Source organism: Rhinopithecus bieti, unplaced genomic scaffold, assembly GCF_001698545.2.
Source record: "Rhinopithecus bieti isolate Rb0 unplaced genomic scaffold, ASM169854v2 scaffold_36008, whole genome shotgun sequence".
Taxonomy (NCBI): domain Eukaryota; kingdom Metazoa; phylum Chordata; class Mammalia; order Primates; family Cercopithecidae; genus Rhinopithecus; species Rhinopithecus bieti.
The window spans coordinates 89,741-107,095 of NW_016816204.1; the positions used below are offsets into that span (position 1 = coordinate 89,741).

Below are 17,355 nucleotides of genomic sequence, written 5' to 3' on the forward strand. Positions count from 1 at the left end.
ACAAAAGCCAAAACAGACAAATGGGATCTAATTAAACTAAAGAGCTTCTGCACAGCAAAAGAAACTACCATCAGAGTGAACAGGCAACCTACAGAATGGGAGAAAATTTTTGCAATCTACCCATTTGACAAAGGGCTAATATCCAGAACCTACAAAGAACTTAAACAAATTTACAAGAAAAAATCAAACAACCCCATCAAGAGGGTGAAGGATATGAACAGACACTTCTCAAAAGAAGACATCTATGCAGCCAGCAGACACATGAGAAAATGCTCATCACCACTGGTCTTCAGAGAAATGCAAATGAAAACCACAATGAGAGACCATCTCATACCAGTAAGAATGGTGATCATTGAAAAGTCAGGAAACAACAGGTGCTGGAGAGGATGTGGAGAAATAGGAATGCTTTTACACTGTTGGTAGGACTGTAAACTAGTTCAACCATTGTGGAAGACAGTGTGGCGATTCCTCAAGGATCTGGAACTATAAATACCATTTGACCCAGCCATCCCATTACTGGGTACATACCCAAAGGATTATAAATCATGCTGCTATAAAGACACATATACACGTATGTTTATTGTGGTACTATTCACAATAGCAAAGACTTGGAAACAACCGAAATGTCCATCAATGATAGACTGGATTAAGAAAATGTGGCACATATACACCATGGAATACTATGCAGCCATAAAAAAAGATAAGTTCATGTCCTTTGTAGGGACATGGATGAAGCTGGAAACTTCTGAGCAAACTATCGCAAGGACAGAAAACCAAACACTGCATGTTCTCACTTATAAGTGGGAAGTGAACAATGAGAACACTTGGGCACAGGTTGGGGAACATCACACAATGGGGCCTGTCGTGGGGTGAGGGGAGGGGGGAGGGATAGCATTAGGAGAAATACCTAATGTAAATGACGAGTTAATGGGTGCAGCACACCAACATGGCACAGGTATACATATGTAACAAACCTGTATACGGTGCACATGTACCCTAGAACTTAGGTATAAAAAAAAAAATTAAAAAGTAAAAAAAAAAAAAAAAAAGTCAAGGCACAGTGGTATGCACCTGTATGTAGTTCCAGCACCTCAGGAGGCTGATGTGGGAGTATTGCTTGATCCCAGGCAGTCAAGGCTGCAGTGAACCATAAGTGTACCACTGCACTGCAGCCTAGACCACAGGGCAAGATGCTGCCTCAAAGAAAAAAAAAATTAAGGCCGGGTACAATGGCTCATGCCTGTAATCCTAGCACTTTGGGAGGCCAAGGTGGGTGGATCACTTGAGGCCAGGAGTTCGAGACCAGCCTGGCCAACATAGAGAAACCCATCTCTACCAAAAAAACTCACAAAAAACTAGCAGGGCGTGGTGGTGCATGCCTGTAGTCCCAGTTGCTTGGGAGGCTGAGGCACAAGAATTGCTTATACCCGGGAGGCGCAGGTTGCAGCATGCTGCGATTGCACCACTGCACTCCAGCCTGGGCAACACAGCAAGGCGCAGTCGCAAAAAAAAAATTGAAATGTGACAATTACAGCATAAAGGTTAGGAAAGGTAAGATGGAAGTATACCACTATAAGGTACTTTAATACTATATGTGAAAGCAAACTGTAATGAAAGATGTGCACTATAAATCCTAATGCAACCATTAAAGTAAGACAAAAAGAGAGAGATTAAGCCAACAAAAAGGACAAAAACACAGAATTAACCCAAAAGAGGGCAGGAGAGAGAAAAGAGAATGAAGAACACATGAGAGAAATGGAAAACAAATACCAGGATTATGAAATCAAACCTAACTATACTGCTAACTGGAACGGTATAAACATTCCAGTTAAAAGGGAGACACTGTCAGGCTGGACAAAAAATAAGACTCAACTATGTTGTCTGTAAGAAATGCACTTTAAAAGATAAAAACATAAATAGGTTAGAAGTGAAAGGGAGGAAAAAGATATAACATGATATCAATAATCAAAAGAAAGTTGGATTAACTATATTAATATTAGACAGTAAATTTAAGACTAAAGTATATTACCAGGGATACATATTTCATAATGAAAAACAGGCCAAATAATCAACCTTGCACCTTATGCACCTAACAAAAGATTTCAACGTAAGTAAAAACTAATAGAATATGGGAGATGAATATACCAATTCACAATTATAATGAGAGAAAGATCTCTGCAAAGTCCCCATATCTAGAAATTAAACAACAGACATTTAAATAATCCGTGATTCAAATAAGTAGTTAAAAGAGAAACTAGAGAGTATTTCAAAGTGAATGAAAATGACAATATGTGATGCAGCCAAATTAAGCCTTAGAAATGTATAGCACTAAGCACGCACCTATAGTAGAAAAAAAGTGACAAATCAATAAATTACTCTTCTCCCTTAACAAACAAACTAAAAGAATAAGGCAAAGTAGTGGGAGGCAGAATAAAGAGAACAACAACAAAGGAAACCCAAAGAAGGAACAAAAGGCAATAATAAAGAACAAATAAAAATCAACCTGGCTTAGCTTTCCCAGAAAAGGTATGAGAAGTCAATGAAGCAATAACTACAAAATATTTTGTTTTGAAAAATATTACACCAAATGAGTTGTCATTTATGTAAAAGCAATAGGAGGTAAATAAAAGCTCAAGAAGGGATGCATTTTAAGTCCTTCCTGTAAAAAAAAAAGTTTGATGATAAAATGGAGCCAATCAAGGGATAATCAAAATTAACAATAAAGGAATGGGAAAACTGTTACAAAGTAGTTGATGATAAGCATTTATCTCATTTAAATATAGAATTAAGACTACAAAAATTATAGTTACAGAATAAAATGAAAACATTTAAACATTGAAAAATATTAAAAAAAAAAAGTAAAATGTAACTACCAAAATTCATGATGAAACATAGTGCTAATTTTACCTAGCCTTTATGCTATCATTGCCACATTTTATTTTTTTTTACATTTTCCATAGCAGATTAATACACCTTAAAAAGGAAATACAAGCCAGGTGCAGTGGCTTACACCTGTAGCCCCAGCTACTCGGGAGGGTGAGATAGGAGGATCGCCTGAGCCCAGAATTTCAAGGCTGCAGTGAGCTGTGATCACACCACTGCACTCCAGCCTGGGAAACAGAGCAAGACCTTATCTACAAAAAAATCAAAAGTAAAAATAAAAGTTAAGAATATAAAAGAAGGAAATACATAATGTAGAAAAATTAATGGCTCCAATGTACTATTCTTTTCATAAGCCTTTCTTGAATAAGTCTTACAGGTCTAATTTAAGAAATATTATTTTCCTTTTCTTTCTTTTTTTTTTTTTTGAGACAGGATTTTGCTCTGTCGCCTAGGCTGGAGTATAGTGGTACAATTATAGCTCAATGTAACTTCTAATTCCTAGGCTCAAGTAATCCTCCTGCCTCAGTCTCCCAAGTAGCTAGATCTACAGGTGAGTGCCACTATGCATCGCTAATTTAAAAGAATCTTTTTTTTGGCACAGATGGGGTCTCACTATGTTGCCCAAGCTGGACTCAATCTCCTGGCCAAAAGCAATCCACTGGCTTTGGCCTCCCAAAGCACTGGGACTATAGGCATAAACCACCATGCCTAGTCAGGAAATACTATTTAAGTGAGGAAAAACAGATACATCCCTTAGATAATTCTAAGGTGAAGAGAACCTGAGACTTATGTTTTCAAAAACATAATTACCTAGTCACCATAACCAGTAGTCAATAATTACCTGCTAACAAAGAATCTGAGAAGTTGGTTTAAACATGGAAAAACTGAGTTTACATGGCATAAAATGAAACATTTATTATGAAAGATAAAAAATAAATTTTAAAAGATCTTGACACTGTATTTAAACCCAAAGAGGATGCTGGTGTATCCATATTCAATTTTAGCTTTTCAATCAGGAAGGTTTCCAGTGTGAACTTACTCAGTGAATTATATGGTAAAGAAAATGAAGAAGAAGGTTTGCAATTTTCTTAATATTCATTAAACACTGCTAGTTTAGAGACTAGTGTGAAGAAGTAGAGCTGAGTACGTAGATCTGGTTTAGCTTATGTGATGCAGACAGATGTTTTAGTTACAGAAATTTGTTTAATAGATAAACTGAGTTGCTTCCTTAGATCAAAATCATTTTAGAATTAAAGAGCCCCAGAACTTTAACTTCTTAAACCTCATTAGTTTATGATGATAATGTAATGAGACTGCTGACCTCATAGAACCAGAAAGTATGGGGCAGCCCATTTAATTTATGGTTTGACCATATGCTAAGAAAAAACTAGACTAGACTACATCTCATTTCAGGATGCTCTGAAATCAAAGGGAATTACAGATTTGTAAAACCTGCAGTGTCTTTGTGGAAATAACATTATATTTCAAAAGGAAGTTCACAGATTTCAGTGAATACGAATTATGCTCTTAATCACCAAGAAAATATTTGTTAAATGTTCACTAAGAATATACAGCATCCCAGGTATCCAATATGAGTCTACTATTTTCAGAACTATTTTGGAATAAGCCAAGCTGTGAGAAGAGTATAGATTTATCTGGCAACGTAAGAGATCATTCTTTTTATGAAACTGCTGAAACAGAAGCTACAAGCTAACACCTGCATCACAGATAACAACTGAAATCCATTTTGTTATTTCTTCTAGCTGAATACACCACCCAAATGTCAAAAATAATCCCATTTGCCTTATTAATAATTAGACCAAAGCTGATCACTTCACACTGTACAAAATTGCACATTAGGTATAAATATTTAACACTACTATAAAACTCCATTCACCCAAATATGGCTAGATACAATATAGTGCATAAATGCTAAAACTATAAGTTGTCTGCAAGTTGAACCTATACTTTCATAAAAGTTCCATTCACCCAAAGTTGACCAGACGTGTTATACTGTATAATCATTATAACTATGAGTTGTTTGCAAGTTGGCTCACAATTCAGGATTGAACAAATATAAACTGAAACACAGAAGACTGTAATTGTCAAGTTAAATATACTTTTTCATCAGAATACACTGTCTTAGTTCATAGTCAACAAATATACATAAATTATGCCAAACTCTAAACATGGTGCTTTTTGATAATCAGACTTTCACGTGTAAGATGGTTTGAAATAGTACATAAATCCCCCCTAAAGAATCACACTACAAAATATATAGTAACAAGATTTGAAAAATGGAATGAACATGAGACCAATTTGAGAAGTAAAATGAAATGGAAATAATAAAGGGGAAAAAATATTTAATCCTTGAAATGTTTTTCTCACATAGTGGCAGAAAAGATAGCATAACTTTCCATTATATAATCTTCTCAATGTAAGCATTTATTTGACAGTTATAAAGGGGTAGGATCTGGTATACAGAGGAATCAATAACAATGTTGTAAAGCCTAGAACAGTGCACATAAACATGCTGTAGGAGACATTAACATTAGACTGAAAGAAATAATTATATTTTCAATAAACATGTTCCTATTAGTAGGATAATCAATTTTTACGCATCTTACCAGCTATTTCACACAGCTCAGGTAGTGAAATGGCAGCAGCTGTTATACCAAATCCATATATTACACTCATATGAGATGCTTTTAATTTTTCATAGGTATCTACTTATTTGTGTATAGCCACATTTAACACATATTAAATAAAACAAGGTAATCATGGGGTGATTAATTCAGAAGAATTTTGGTACAGTCCTATTTTAGAAATAAATTCTTAACCAATTATTTTATGTCAGAAGACTTAATAATTCAAATAACACCCTGCCCTTATTCCCAGATTTAAGAGATTTGTCAAGATTAATGTTTTTGAAATATTAAATTAAGAGGTGTCATGGTAATTACTATGGAATAAATAGCAATTAAGTTTTTTAGGCAAATCAGCTCAAACTATTTGGAGTATATATATATACTACTAATATTTTTCTGCACAATGCAAGTTGCCTACAAATGTAAGATGTAAGTTTGTAGAATTATTTTAAAATATATTAGGAAACTGATTTAATATAGAATTCTGCACTTGGTTGGGAAGCACCTATGCATAATATATCCAAAAATAGGTAGACATGAAGATTAATAATACAAATTATGTTACCCATAGAAAGATAATTATTTCTGTTCTATACTCACAATAGTGAATCTAACATATGCTTTGAGATAGGTAAATAATTTGCACGGTAAATAAAAGATAATTACTTTAAAATATATATCAGACAACAACTATAATCCATCATGTAAATATGTACCAGAGATTTGAATTAGGTAAGTACTTACTGCTATATAACAAACTCTTGCTTTTCTACCAACATCCAGTTTTCTCCAGATCAAGATGTTTTCCTTTTATAACAATTGGCAGCAGCAAGATTAGCTACGAGGGACCTAAAACAACCAAAGAATAAGCAAGTAATATTATAGCCAAACTTAGCATATATTTCTATAGATAGTTATCAATATTTTTTGCAAATTTTACAATTTACAGTTTAATTAATTCTTCAAAACTAATGTTATTGATTTTTAAATAAATATAAATACAATTTTGTTTTGAGAACTTTCTGAGGCATCTATGATAATTTTGTTCTAAACAACACCTGGTATTCTGAGAAAGAAATTGGCATTTAAGTTGCCTTTTGATAGTAAAATAGGACCTACTTTTACACCTTAATAGTTCAAAATGCAGTTAAGAAATAAAGCTAACTCATTATATAAAAGAAATCTATGCAACTAAAACATTTTTTATAGTAGAAAATATCTTGATAAAATAAATATCAACATACTATAATTGTCTATTTAATCGAAGGCTTTAAAAGTCAAATATGGAATTAATGTCACAAAAGACGCTTACAAATGTAGACCATATTCACTAAGAGGAATTAATTTGTAAACCATTATATTCTAAGGACTGAAATCAATTAGAATTGTTTTCTATAGTTGTAAAGTCCCTTGACTGGTCCAATTTTAGAAATGGAATATCTAAGCAGGATACTGCATTTAAAATCTTGCTACAGGTGGGTGCAGTAACTCAAAGTTGAAATCCCAGCTCTTTCAGAGGCCAAGGTGGGAGGATTGCTTGATACCAGGAATTTCAGGTCAGCCTGGGCAACACAGCCAGATCCCATCTCTACAAAATAATTTTCAAAATTAGCTGGGGGTAGTGGTGCACACTTATAGTCCTAAGGACTCAGGAAGCTGAGGTGGGAGGATTGCTTGAGCCCAGGAGTTTGAGGCTGCAATGAGCTATGATCATGCCACCTGCACTCTAGCCTGGGCAACAAGGCAAAACCACATCTCTAAAAAACAAAAAATGAATAAATAAAAAATAAAATCCTGCTACAAGTGTCACTTGGCTTGTTTAATTAAAAATAAATACAATAATTATTTACATTATAAAATAATAAAATACTTTCCTTCCTCATACTGCTTCAGAATTTAAAAAATTACTTGCCAATTTTTCTCTTTTCTTATTAAATTGTAACAGTTATAGCTTATAAAAAAATCTTATCATTTCAGACTTTGGTAAAATGTTCGATTACACTGTTAAAAAAAAAAAAATCTCAATTCTCTTCCAAAACGTCTTTCCACTCATCCATCTGCCAATTTACTACTAAAGGATACATCTGTTTATGTTCAAGTAAACGAAGGAAGGAAAGAGTAATATGCATCAACATATCCAAATACAAAATAACTATATTACAAACTTAAGAAAATTTAGACCTAATTTATAAAAATATTTTAGTAATTGTGACTTTAGGAAAATTTTGACAAAATGGCTACTAAATAAAAGCAAACACTTCTGGTACCAGATACTAAACTCTATTTTGATAATACAATGACTTTTGATGGAAAACTACAGTTTCTCCAAAAGAAAATAAAAGATTCCTTTTTTATTTTTTTGAGATGGAGTTTCGTTCTTGTCGCCTAGGCTGGAGAGCAATGGCTCCGTCTTGGCTCACTGCAACCTCTACCTCCAGGTTCAAGCAATTCTCTTGCCTCAGTCTCCCAAGTAGCTGGGATTACAAGTGCCCGCCACAACACTTGGCTAGTTTTTTTGTATTTTTAGTAGAGGTGGGGTTTCATCATGTTGGCCAGGCTGGTCTCGAACTCCTGGCCTCAAATGATCCACCTGCCTTGGCCTCCCAAAGTGCTGGGATTACAGGCATGATCCACCACGCCTGACCAGAAAAATATGAGTATTCTTATTATCCCAATGTATTTGATTCTGACTTTGAAGAGGAAGAACCTGGATCAAGAAAGATACTGAATTACCCAAACACTTCGATTTCTGAAATTTTTTGTTTTATTTTTTGTTTTTGAGACAGGGGCTCACTCTTTTGCCCAGACTGAAGTACAGTGGGTGGCACAACCGCAGTCCACCGCAGCCTCAACCTCCGGGGCTCAAGCGATCCTTCCACCTCAGCCTCTCGAGCAGCTGGGACCGCAGGTACATGCCACCATCCCCAACTAATTTTTGTATTTTTTGTAGAGATGGAGTTTTGCCATGTTGCCCAGGCTGGTCTTAAACTCCTGAGCTCAAGTGATCAGCCTGCTTTGGCCCCCTAAAGTGTTAGGATTACAAGGTGTGACCACCATGCCTGGCCAATTTCTGAGTTTTTGATAGTGGCAGCAAAGGTTACCGGACCTATCCAAAACAATTGATCCAACTGTATTAGCGTCCAGAATTTAGATAATGATTTAGATACTGAAGATTTCTCCCCAATTTTTGATTCCCATATCATCTGAACAATATCACTATAACTATCAAATTAGTATAAAAGTTAAGTTTTTGACATCTAGGAGATCTTATATTATCATAACTGTTCTCTCTCTCTTTGTTGTTGTTTTGTTTTGAGAATCTTGCTCTGTTGCCCAGGGTGGAGTGCAGTAGTGCAATCTCGGCTCACTCCACCTCCCGGGTTCAAGCAATTCTCCTGCCTTAGTCTCCCGAGTAGCTGGGATTACAGGTGCACACCTGGCTAATTTTTGTATTTTTAGTAGAGACAGAATTTCACCATGTTGGCCAGGCTGGTCTCGAACTCCTGACCTCAGGTGATCCACCCGACTCGGCCTCCCAAAGTGCTGGGATTACAGGCATGAGCCACCGCACCCAGACATAACTGTTCTTTAAGACAGCAATTTAGCATACCAAAACAATTTAGTAATATTACTGTAGCCTAAGTGATCTCAGAAGAAAATCTGACCTACTTCTCACGAATGGTAAAACTTTGCACCTACAGATTAAGGCTGGCCTTGGGAAAACTAAGGGCAAAGGTCTAAACAAGCATATTTCAACACTTTTAGTTTTTTTTTTTAATCTCTGAATCCTGTATTTCAATGTTTACTGAAGACTTAAAATCATGAAGTTCTCCTGTATATAAAAAACAAAATTAAAGGAAAAGTCTGAAAATGCCTTACATACCCCAATAATTTTTGAATGCTGTATTTTGGTTATTCAGTAAATATTGTGCTTATTGATCCCCAGTCTCCAGAATAGTCCATTCCTTAATATACCTCTGCTGAAGGTCAAGTAGTGAGCAATAAAATGGGTAAATAGAAGAAATGGAGCAAGATGGCAGTGGAGAGGAGGAAGGAAATAAAGGAGGATGAAGAGAGAAAAAAGAAAGGAAGGGAAGATGGGAAAAGAAAGGAGATAGGGAATGGAGGAGGACAGACTACATATTTCCAACTATAAGTAACACAAAATTTCTAGTGAATCACTATTTAAAAAGAGGTCATCTTTGATTATTCCAGCAATATAATAATTGGTAGGGCAGTTATTTTGTTTTTCCCTTGCAAAGGGGAAAAAAGCCTGTGCTGATATGGTAATAATGTTAGCAAAGCATGAATACATTGAAGGAGTATCTCCATTTGGGAACAAAGGAACAATCAACCAATACATGGAGGGGCCTGAGAGAGAGATTTCAAGTTCATATAAAGAATACTTTTCTAATAAGTAAGGGTATATAGAAATATACTTGGTTGTTTCGTTAGTGGTATATTACCCATGACTGAGTTTATTTAATATGAATGAATTACTATTTGCCAGAAATGGTTTAGATGATCATTTAGATAACTAAGTCATATGAGCCTGAATGTAATGTTGTATTTTATATACATAAAATACATACACACACATACACACACACTCACTCTCTCTCTGTGTGTCTCTCATTCTAATATTCCAACCTCAGGATATGGTGAAAAGAATATTCTTTCTAATTCAAGTTTCGCAACAAATTAGCTACAAGGCATTGAGCAAGCTATCTGCCTTTTCTGATTCTAATTATAAAAAGTAGAGACTGGACTAAATAATCTCAAACTTTTATTCCACATGCCTCATGAATTCAACTGCATGTTTAACAAAAGTAAATTTAAAAACAACACAGGAAAACTGATATAAGGAATAAGCATTTATCAAACATTAAAAGGAATTATAAAGTCAAAATTCCAAATTCACATTGGAATTCAGATTTTACCAGTGTTAAAATAGCCAATTAGTATAGTGCTTCCCTTGGAATTACACTGACCTGTTGTCACCAGTGATGCATGCAGCACAAGTTCCCGTGGGCTGCTCATTCTGCTCATAGTAATGAGCATCTACATGGGCTTCAGCAGCTTTTCTCTTCAGGATTTCCCCAAATTTATCTATCCCAATGCATCCAAAAAATGTTGCTGCTTTGTGTGGCTGTTGAATCATCCACTGTAAAACAGGAACATAAATAATTTAATGGGTCAAAAAAATGGTACACATAGTTCAGTATTCTGCCACGGATAGTGATGTGAAAAGAATGCTTTGTGAGAAACTGTGACTGTTATGAATGGAATTTCAATTCTGTGCTATCACGATAAAAAAAAAAACTTAATATAACAACCATGTAATATCTTATACTGCATTGGGGAGAGAAATTAAGTACATAGAGTGGTTAAGGATTCAGCAGCTAAAATCATTCAGACCTTAAGACAAATGCTGGCCTGATATAGGAAAATAATAGTGGGTCCCAATATAAGAAGTCTAGCATTGTCATAAAAAGAGCAGAATCCATCTTGATTGCAGACTGTCTGGGTTCAAATCTTGCTTCTGCCACTTACTAACTGCATGAGTTAGAGCATGTTAGAGCATATCACTTAACATTTCTCACTTCACTCATGTTTAAAGTGGAGATATAATTACAAATACATCTCATAAGGTCGTTGAGGATTAATTGAAATGATGTAAATTAATGTACATGCATTGCTGAGCATGGTACCCAGCACATAGTAAACAACATATATTAGCTGTGGCTGTTACTATGATTGTCATACTTATTGTAGTAATTCATACATAAATTAAGCTAAAACATGCTCGTATCTAAAAAATTATTCTAAAAATTCAGAAATAGTGTTATAGTTCTAATTACAAATATCTCATTTTTTCATTAAAGTAATTATTACAAATTTTAATGACAATGGACTTCTTGTAAGATGCATACGTTTCACAGATTTGAACTCTTTCATAATTAGCTCAAATTCCTGAGGGTTCTTTTTTTTTTTTTTTTGAGACGGAGTCTCGCTCTGTCGCCCGGGCTGGAGTGCAGTGGCCAGATCTCAGCTCACTGCAAGCTCCGCCTCCCGGGTTTACCCCATTCTCCTGCCTCAGCCTCCCGAGTAGCTGGGACTACAGGCGCCCGCCACTTCGCCCGGCTAGATTTTTTGTATTTTTTTTAGTAGAGACGGGGTTTCACCGTGTTAGCCAGGATGGTCTGGATCTCCTGACCTCGTGATCCACCCGTCTCGGCCTCCCAAAGTGCTGGGATTACAGGCTTGAGCCACCGCGCCCGGCCGGGTTCTAATATTCTTTAGTGATTCCATAGCTAACACCTATTTGGTTTTGAACACTTAGAGGTAGCAAAATAACCTACAAATAATCTACATACAAAGTCAAAAGACATCAAGATAAATTTTTATAAAATCTGTTCTTGAATATTTGGAATAGAAAAGAAATACATGCATATTTGAGAGGTAAAAGGATGAGGAGAGGACAAAAATAACAAAGATAAAACTGTAGGAATGAGATATAGTAACAGCTTGATGACCAGCAATCCCAATTCTAGAGACTCATCCACAATATAAAACAACATGTAAGTATTGAGATGTTATTTGTAATGCAAAATGTTGGAAACAAACTAGAAGTCCACCCGTAGAAGATCAGTCGATTAAATTATGATATATCCATATAATGGAATACCACACAGCCATTCAAAAACCCCAACAAAACAATGGAAAACAAGGAAAAGCTCTATGGAACACTCCATCTATATAAAGTAATTTCCAGGATATTTTGTTAACTTTAAAAAAAATCAAGTCTCAAAGGTATAAAAGCTTTGTTTAAAAAAGAATAAAACTTAATAATATATATTATTTTCAAATATAGGGGGATAGCTTCAGGACACTGGATTTAGCAATGATTTCATAAATATCGCACAAACGCACAGACAACAAAAACAAAAATAGATAAACGTTATTATATCAAGCTTAACTTCTGCATGGCAAAGGAGGCAACCAACAGAGTGAAAAGGCAACTTATTTCCAAACCATATATCCAATGAAAGGTTAATATCCAGAATATATAACAAACTTCTAAATGAACAATAAAAATACAAATAACATGATCTTAAAATGGGCAAAGGATTTGAATAGACATTTCTCCAAAAATGATATACAAATGGCCAATAAGCACAAGAAAAAATGTTCAACATCAGTAATCATCAGGGAAATCAAAATTACAATGAGATATCACTTCACACTGATCAGGACGGTCACTACCGAAAACACAGAAAACAAAAAATGCTGGCAAAATGTGGAGAAGTGAATGAACCCTTGTGCAGCGTTGGTGGAAATGTAATATGGTGCAGCCACTACGAAAACAGTATGGAGGTTCCTAAAAGAAATATTAAAAATTAAATTAACAAACAATCAAGCAACCTCAATTCTGGGTATACAGTCAAAAGAATTCAAAGCAGGATCTCAAAGAGATATCTGCATGTCCATGTTCACTGCAGCAACATTCATAAATGCCAAGAGGTACAAGCAATCCAGGCGTCCATCAACAATTAAAGGATAAAGAAACAAAAGAAGGAAATCCTGTCACATGCTACAACATAGATGAACATCAAGAACTTGCTAAGTTAAATAAGGTCTGTCACAAAAAAGACACATATTGTATGATTCCATTCATAGGAAGTATCTGAAGTAGTCAAAATCATAGAAACGTAAGTAGAAAGTTGGTTACCAAGGACTTGAGGGAGGGAAGTCGGAGAATTAGAGTTTAGCGGGTACAGAGTTTCAGTGTTGCAAGATGAAAAAGTTCTAGAGGTCAACTATGTAACAACATACATATACTAATTGGTACATTTAAAAATGATTAAGATGTTAAAGTTAACGTTATGGTTTTTATTACATAAAAGAGAATGTATGTGTATGTATATATGTGTGTACGTGTGTGTGTATATATATATTTTCTTGCCTCGAATTCCTGAATTCAACAGATCCTACCAGCTCAGTCTTCTGAGTAGTCGGGACTACAGGTGAAAGCCACCTCACTCAGCCATATATATTCTTTTAGTATAGATACTATACTATATACATACATTAGAATGTATATATAATTTTGTGTTTGCTAATTTTATAAAAAGAAACACAGAAAGAATAAACTAGAAATGAAAAATGATTTTCTATGAGAGTGACTGGGAAAGGAGTAGAGGAATAGGAATAGAAGAGTTCTCTGAATATAGCATTACATTCAAATTTGACTTCTTTTGAAACGTGAAAATTTTGCATTTTCAAATAATAAAATTTAATTTGAATTTTGAATTCCATTAGAAGAAAACAAATTATGAAGTTGAATATAACAAGAATGAAAATCAAAGAAGATATCAAATTGTAACATAAGTACATAGAAAAAATAATGTAAATAATTTTTCAGTATGCTCTTATAATACAGTCTTGATGGAATATATTATAAGGAACAAAAACAACAAATAAACTTTACTTAGTAAGTTTATTATTGGTTATGTTATTGGTTAAACTATTTTGTGTGTACTGTAGGATAGAGCAAATGAATATAAAGTTGATGCTGTTGGGAACTAGGTTTCCTGAACATGATACGGAAAATACAAATATGAAATGGGGAAAGGGAAGAAGGTTCTATGCAAGAAACCTGAGGGATGCTATCTTAATCATTATCAATTAGCATTATCAATAAAGCCATAAACTTTATGATGTGATGCAATGGGAAATACACAGTGTCACTTACATACTATTATTGCTTAAAATAATGAGAATAAGTCCACAAGGTGGCACATATTACAATCAACTGGGTTGGACCCTTAAAAGAAGAAAATGCCTTGACCAAAAAGATGAGAGGAAAGTATATTAAAGAAACAGTACTAATACATGTAATGTGTGATTCTTATTGGATCCTGGACTGAGAGTAAAATTAAACAGCTATCAAGGACACTATCAGAATAACTGCTACATCTGGAATCTTGATCATACATCAGAAAACAGTACCAATGCTTATTTTTATGAATAAGGAATAAATACTTCAAAATGATTCTGAGGAAAATATACACACATATATTTATTTAAAGAGAGAACACAAATGTGTTGAAATGTTAACAACTGGTGATCAATGTTGTTAGATCAAAGGGTATAGAAAAGTTCATTTTACTATTCTGTAAGTTAGAAAATGTTCAAAATTAAAAGGTGGGACAAACATACTGTAGCTAAACCATTCCTTTAAAGAATAACAATAATTTAAACTTAATTTATTCCATTTTGGATATTATCACTCCATTTATCAAAATGAGTAAATAACATGAAGTAGTTAATATTATAAAATGTCTCAGTATAAATGCCTAACTTAAAATACTTTATTCTACAATTAAAGTATAAATTTAACAGAGAATTTCTAGGTGTTATTAAACTTAGTGAAAGTATAAATTTAGCAGAAAATTTCTATGTTATTCTATAATTTACTTTTATTTATCTATAAGGTATGATTAAATGATCAATCATGTCTATAATATATAGCAAAATAAGTAAAACCAGAGCCAATAGCAACTTTTACTACGATTACTTAAATAATTTGTCATCAAAATAATAGCAAACTTTGTTCAGTGAAAATAAAGTCATTATTATATAATTTAGCCTAGTTATAATCAGAGAGTCTACATGTTCAAACTACAGTATGAAATAAGGGCTATATCAACTCACGGTCAGGCTTAAACCTGATTTACTAACTACTCCATAATCAGGATTTAAATGAATTGAAATATTTCCATTACAAATAAATATTATTTGAACCCGCGAGGCAAAAATTGATAAATAGTAGAAATATTCAGCAGCTTTGCTATCCTTTTAGTATCGAATATTTCAACATGAGAAACTGCCTGACATTCTATTTCTGGTATTCAGATATTGACAAAATGTGAGAACTTTGCTTTTGATCACTGATTTCCACTCAAAAGTCATTCTAAAACCAGAGTTTAACAAGCCTAAACATACAGGTTTTTAACAGCCATTAAAAAAAAGAAGCCATGTTAACTGCTTCAAAGCATTTAATAATCTGAGTAAAGATGTTATAATTGAGAATGAAATAGATTTTTAAAAACCACTTTAGGAAAATTTAATAAGTAATTTGCAAAGATTTCTGTTAAAATTTTAGTACATCTGTAAGCATCTAAAACATAATGTTTCACCAACATGTAACTAATCTATTTCCTACCATTTTGATACTCAATCAACACACATTTAATGCATGTCTGCCAGGGAATAAAAATAAAAAAATGATGATATTCCTAATACAAAGTCACAACTACTAGATTTTGATTCTCCAGGATGGAGATTCAACCTTGTTTATAACCTTTGATTATGTTCCTTCTTTTAGCTAAAATAAACTGCCCACCTTCCCTTGGTTCATAAATGTACAGTACACCTTAAAAACTTTAACTTCTGCTCTGGCCATAAGTGATTAGCAGGGTCTGGAATTACTATTGCACTGTAAACTAGAAAACCAGGAGGAAACACCTACAGTATTTTCAGACATTGAATAACAGGCATGGTAGGACTGTGATCTCTGATAGGAAAGAAACAAGGTGTGCCCTGACATCATGCAGGCTCTCTGCCAGGAGGTAAGTTCCACACCATGGAGAGGGAGAAAGAAGGCAAATAGAGCCTGGCATTCTCACTAAAACGAGGGGACAGAGATAAGTATTCAAGGAGAGCCAGAAGACTAGAAATTGTGAAAAAGATTTTCAGAGAAGAATGAGTTGAAATCTACAGAGTAACCCTTGAGGCTATGGCTGGATACCAACCTGTGTATGTTTAAGTAATATATGTAAAATCATAAGGAATCCACATAAATGCTCTAGAATTAAAAGTAAGTTAATCAAGGTCTCAGACCTTAAAATGAATATATAAAAATCTAATGTAGTTCTATAAATTTTCAAAGAAGAGTTGAAAATTAAAATTAAGAAAACAATATTTACAATACCACCAAAATTGAAATATGTAGGAACACATTTAACCAAATATGTGCAAGACATATACATAGAATACTACAAAAGATTGCTGAGGAAAAATAACAATTTATATAAACAAAGAGCTATATTACGTACATGGATTTGAAAACTCAATATTCTTAAGACATTAATTCTCCCCAAATTGATTCATAAGTTCAATGAAATCCCAACCAAACTCTCAATGGATTTCTGAGGATATCAAAAAGTTGATTCTATAATCAATATTAAAGTAAAAGGAACTAGAATAGCTAAAGACTAGGAGGTATGTGGGTGTGAGAAAAACTAACACTGTTAAATGTCAATTTCTTCAAATATAAAATGTGGATAACATAACCTATGATCTTTTAAGGATGTAGTAAGAATTAGAAATTTACAAACAGGCCGGTAGCAGTGGCTCACGCCTGTAATCCCAACACTTTGGGAGGCCGAGGCAGGCAGATCACCTGAGGTCAGGAGTTCAAGACCAGCCTGACCAAAATGGAGAAACTCTGTCTCTAAAAATATAAAAAATTAGCCAGGCGTGGTGGCGCATGCCTGTAATCCCAGCTACTCAGGAGGCTGAGGTAAGAAGAATCACTCGAACCCGGGAGGCAGAGGTTGCGGTGAGCTGAGATTGCGCCACTGCACCTCAGCCTGGGCAATAAGAGTGAAACTCCCCTCAAGAAAAAAGAAAGAAAAGAAGAAAGGAAAGGACAGGACAGGACAGGACAGGACAGGAGGAAGGAAAGAAGGAAAGAAGGAAAGAAGGAAGGAAGGAAGGAAGGAAGGAAGGAAGGAAGGAAGGAAGGAAGGAAGGAAGG

General features: G+C 34.4%; 1 protein-coding gene across 2 annotated transcripts in view; it reads right to left on the reverse strand.

Annotated features, from left to right (window-relative positions):
- Positions 1-17,355, reverse strand: part of ADK (adenosine kinase) — a 285,891-nt gene that overhangs the window by 22,286 nt on the left and 246,250 nt on the right. For both annotated transcript variants that reach the window (XM_017854550.1, XM_017854551.1), the window contains exons 5-6: positions 10,523-10,695; positions 6,276-6,380 (exon numbers count right to left, since the gene is read on the reverse strand). In XM_017854550.1, coding sequence (XP_017710039.1) covers positions 6,326-6,380; positions 10,523-10,695 — 228 coding nt within the window. In that variant the 3' untranslated portion in view covers positions 6,276-6,325. The remainder of the gene's footprint in view (positions 1-6,275; positions 6,381-10,522; positions 10,696-17,355) is intronic.